Source organism: Gavialis gangeticus, unplaced genomic scaffold (assembly GCF_001723915.1).
Source record: "Gavialis gangeticus isolate Ggan-Ray unplaced genomic scaffold, GavGan_comp1, whole genome shotgun sequence".
NCBI lineage: Eukaryota > Metazoa > Chordata > Crocodylia > Gavialidae > Gavialis > Gavialis gangeticus.
In genome coordinates, this window is record NW_017728965.1 from 69,586 (window position 1) to 72,128 (window position 2,543).

The following is a 2,543-nucleotide window of genomic DNA, read 5'->3' on the forward strand; positions in this document are numbered from 1 at the left end:
TTGTATACGGGCCTGTGGGACTTTGTAACTCAGCCACGTAACATGCTTGGCACTTTGGTCCTTAGTGCCAGTAGCAAGAGCTGATCTTTGCCCTCCCTGAGGTCCCTTCACAGGTGGGGAAAAGCATCTTAGCCAGCTCCACACAGCAAAAAATAAAGTCAGGAGTTCTGCTTTCTGCTCCCCACTGTGCTTCAGTTACAGTCTGCTGCTGTGCTTTCCATTCCCCTGCCTGTGCTCCCTTCCAAAATCTGCTACTCTGCTGCCCATCTCCAGCCAGATTAGCGGTGTGCCACCTGCAGTGGCTGCCCGTGCCACAAACTGGCCACTTTTGTCCTGGCCCCACCCACCCGTTCCTCCAAAATGACACTATTTCTACAGCTAAGACCATCTACAATGTACCACGGATGCCTCAGTTTAGCCTCACAAGAGGGCTTTTCAGCTCCCCCAGCAGGACCTGCCTTTTGGATGGTGCATGCTTGAGCCATTCTGACATCAGCTTCCTGTAAACCAAAGTCACCCAATGTGAAAGAAAGCTCAAAGGCTACACAGAGAAGTCAAAATATATGGTATAAGCCAGAGAGAAGGGGGTAGAGAGAGCCTTTAAGGAGGCCAAGTGGGGCTACAACTGGCCAAACATGGACATTTTCTTTTAATATTAAACAAAGAACTGCTTGAAGTGGATTTGTTATTTTTCTGCTGTGCAAAATGCAGTCACCCAAGAAATGGAGGGCTCAGGTTATCAGGCAGGCCTCCTTATACACTACAGCTACATCAAGGAATACATTACAGCTACTAAAATAAAGAAATGTCAGCCCAAATTTAAACCTGGACCCAAAAAGCTTGTGCCCCTCCACTCTCCCCCCACCCCCAATGATTTTGTGCAGTGGGGTGAAGCACCTTCGATGTTCGACACCAGAAAGTATGGCAGAATCTTCCTATGGGAAACCTCCCACTCACCTTTATATCCCCAATACAGGGGGTTTTTTTGGGGGGGTTTTTTTTTTTTTTTGTTTTTTTTTCAGAGAGACTTGTCCCCCCAAACAGCCACCTGAAAATTGGTGGCCATTCATTTCAGGACAGCTAACTGCAGGGTACTGACAACGGCTAGAAAATGGCTAGAGCAGAAGTGCTCGATTCTTAGCATGCAGGCTAGATCAGGGCCTCAATACAGAGTTATCTGGCCTGTGAGCTGTGGCCGTGTGCGCTAGGTCAGGTATGCAGGTCCTGATCCTGCTGAATGGAGCTAGGCAGAGGTGGCATGGGTCCCAAATCCTGGCATTCAGGGTTGGGCAGAGATGGAGCAGGGCCCCAATCTTTGCATGTGGGGCCAGGCAGAGGTAGCATAAGGCCTGGCATGCCAAGCTGGGTGGAGGTAATGCCAGGCTCTAGAACACCCATCATGGCACACAGGGATGGGCGTGAGCAGCATGGGGCCTTGATCCTGGCACGCAGGGTCTATTCTGGCCCATGGACAGACCAGCCTGCCATCCACCTGACCCACAGAACCAAAACATTGAGTACCACTGGACTAGAATGATTATTTGCTTGCCTCATAGTTTCATATGCAAGGCTATTTCCTGAGTGCTGAACGAGTCAGCAGCCAAGACTGGTGCACAGGAGCATGTGGCCTTCTCATGATGCCAAGCATTTCAGTACACAGTCAATCACAGCAGGGTACCACTGCCTGCCAGAGCCACAAAGCTTCATATGGGTTTTAAAGCAAGAAGCCTCAAGGCAACATGCCCCTTCTCTCAGCTCTGGATAGGAGACAAGTGGGGGCTTGAACACAGTTTCTCCTCCCATCCCAAGAAATCCTCCCTCTCCCTTCCTCCCAAGATTTTATTAGGAGGAAAAAAAAACCAAAAAAAAAAACAAAACAAAACCAGCAGCTTCTTAGAGAAGGTGGGAAACTCCACTATTCCCACTCGTATCCTGGTTCCATTCACAAAGAGGTGCGTCCCGGATAAACTCCAAAGTCCAATGCATTTTGGAGTGGGAAGGGATCTTCTCATTGGGCTTCGGCTCAGCCACGTGCTGCCAGTGAGTAGATAGTCCATTCTTCACAGGGTTCTTCAGACAGGAATCTACCCTCACTTACCCGGATGCCCCACTCAGCCCCCACCACCATGGCAGCGGGAGGTGGAGACCTGGTAGAGCTGCTCCTTACCTTATGTACACTTTTGGGATTTTCCAGCCAGGCATAGTACATTTCCTCCACATAGTTTGAACTAGTCCCACTCAAGAAGGGCTCGGCAGCCACAGGCGCACTGTAGCACCTGATGGGTTGAAACGTCCTTGGGGCTGCCGGCCTGTGTTGGGAAACTGTCTTAATAGTCTGTGAAGCCGTCAACGGCCTCAATTTAGTGGCACAAGTCCTTAAGTGAAACATGGTTTGTCCTGCAGCCTCAGCCTCCTAAAGGGTCCTGTTGAGATAAGAGCAGAGAAGAGATTCAGATCAAGGGAAGCCTTCCTGAATCTGCCCTTTAGATCAACCCTTCCCCCCACCCATCCCAAAGCACTCTGGGGCTGAAAATGGACTCAGA

The 2,543-nt window shown here is 50.1% G+C and overlaps 1 protein-coding gene across 4 annotated transcripts in view; it reads right to left on the minus strand.

Moving 5' to 3' along the window:
- Positions 1 to 2,434, minus strand: part of OGDH (oxoglutarate dehydrogenase) — a 70,738-nt gene extending 68,304 nt beyond the window's left edge. For all 4 annotated transcript variants that reach the window (XM_019503949.1, XM_019503931.1, XM_019503957.1 and 1 more), the window contains exon 1: positions 2,168 to 2,434. In XM_019503949.1, the coding sequence (XP_019359494.1) occupies positions 2,168 to 2,389 (222 nt within the window). In that variant the 5' untranslated portion in view covers positions 2,390 to 2,434. The remainder of the gene's footprint in view (positions 1 to 2,167) is intronic.
- Between the last annotated feature and the right edge of the window lie 109 nt (positions 2,435 to 2,543).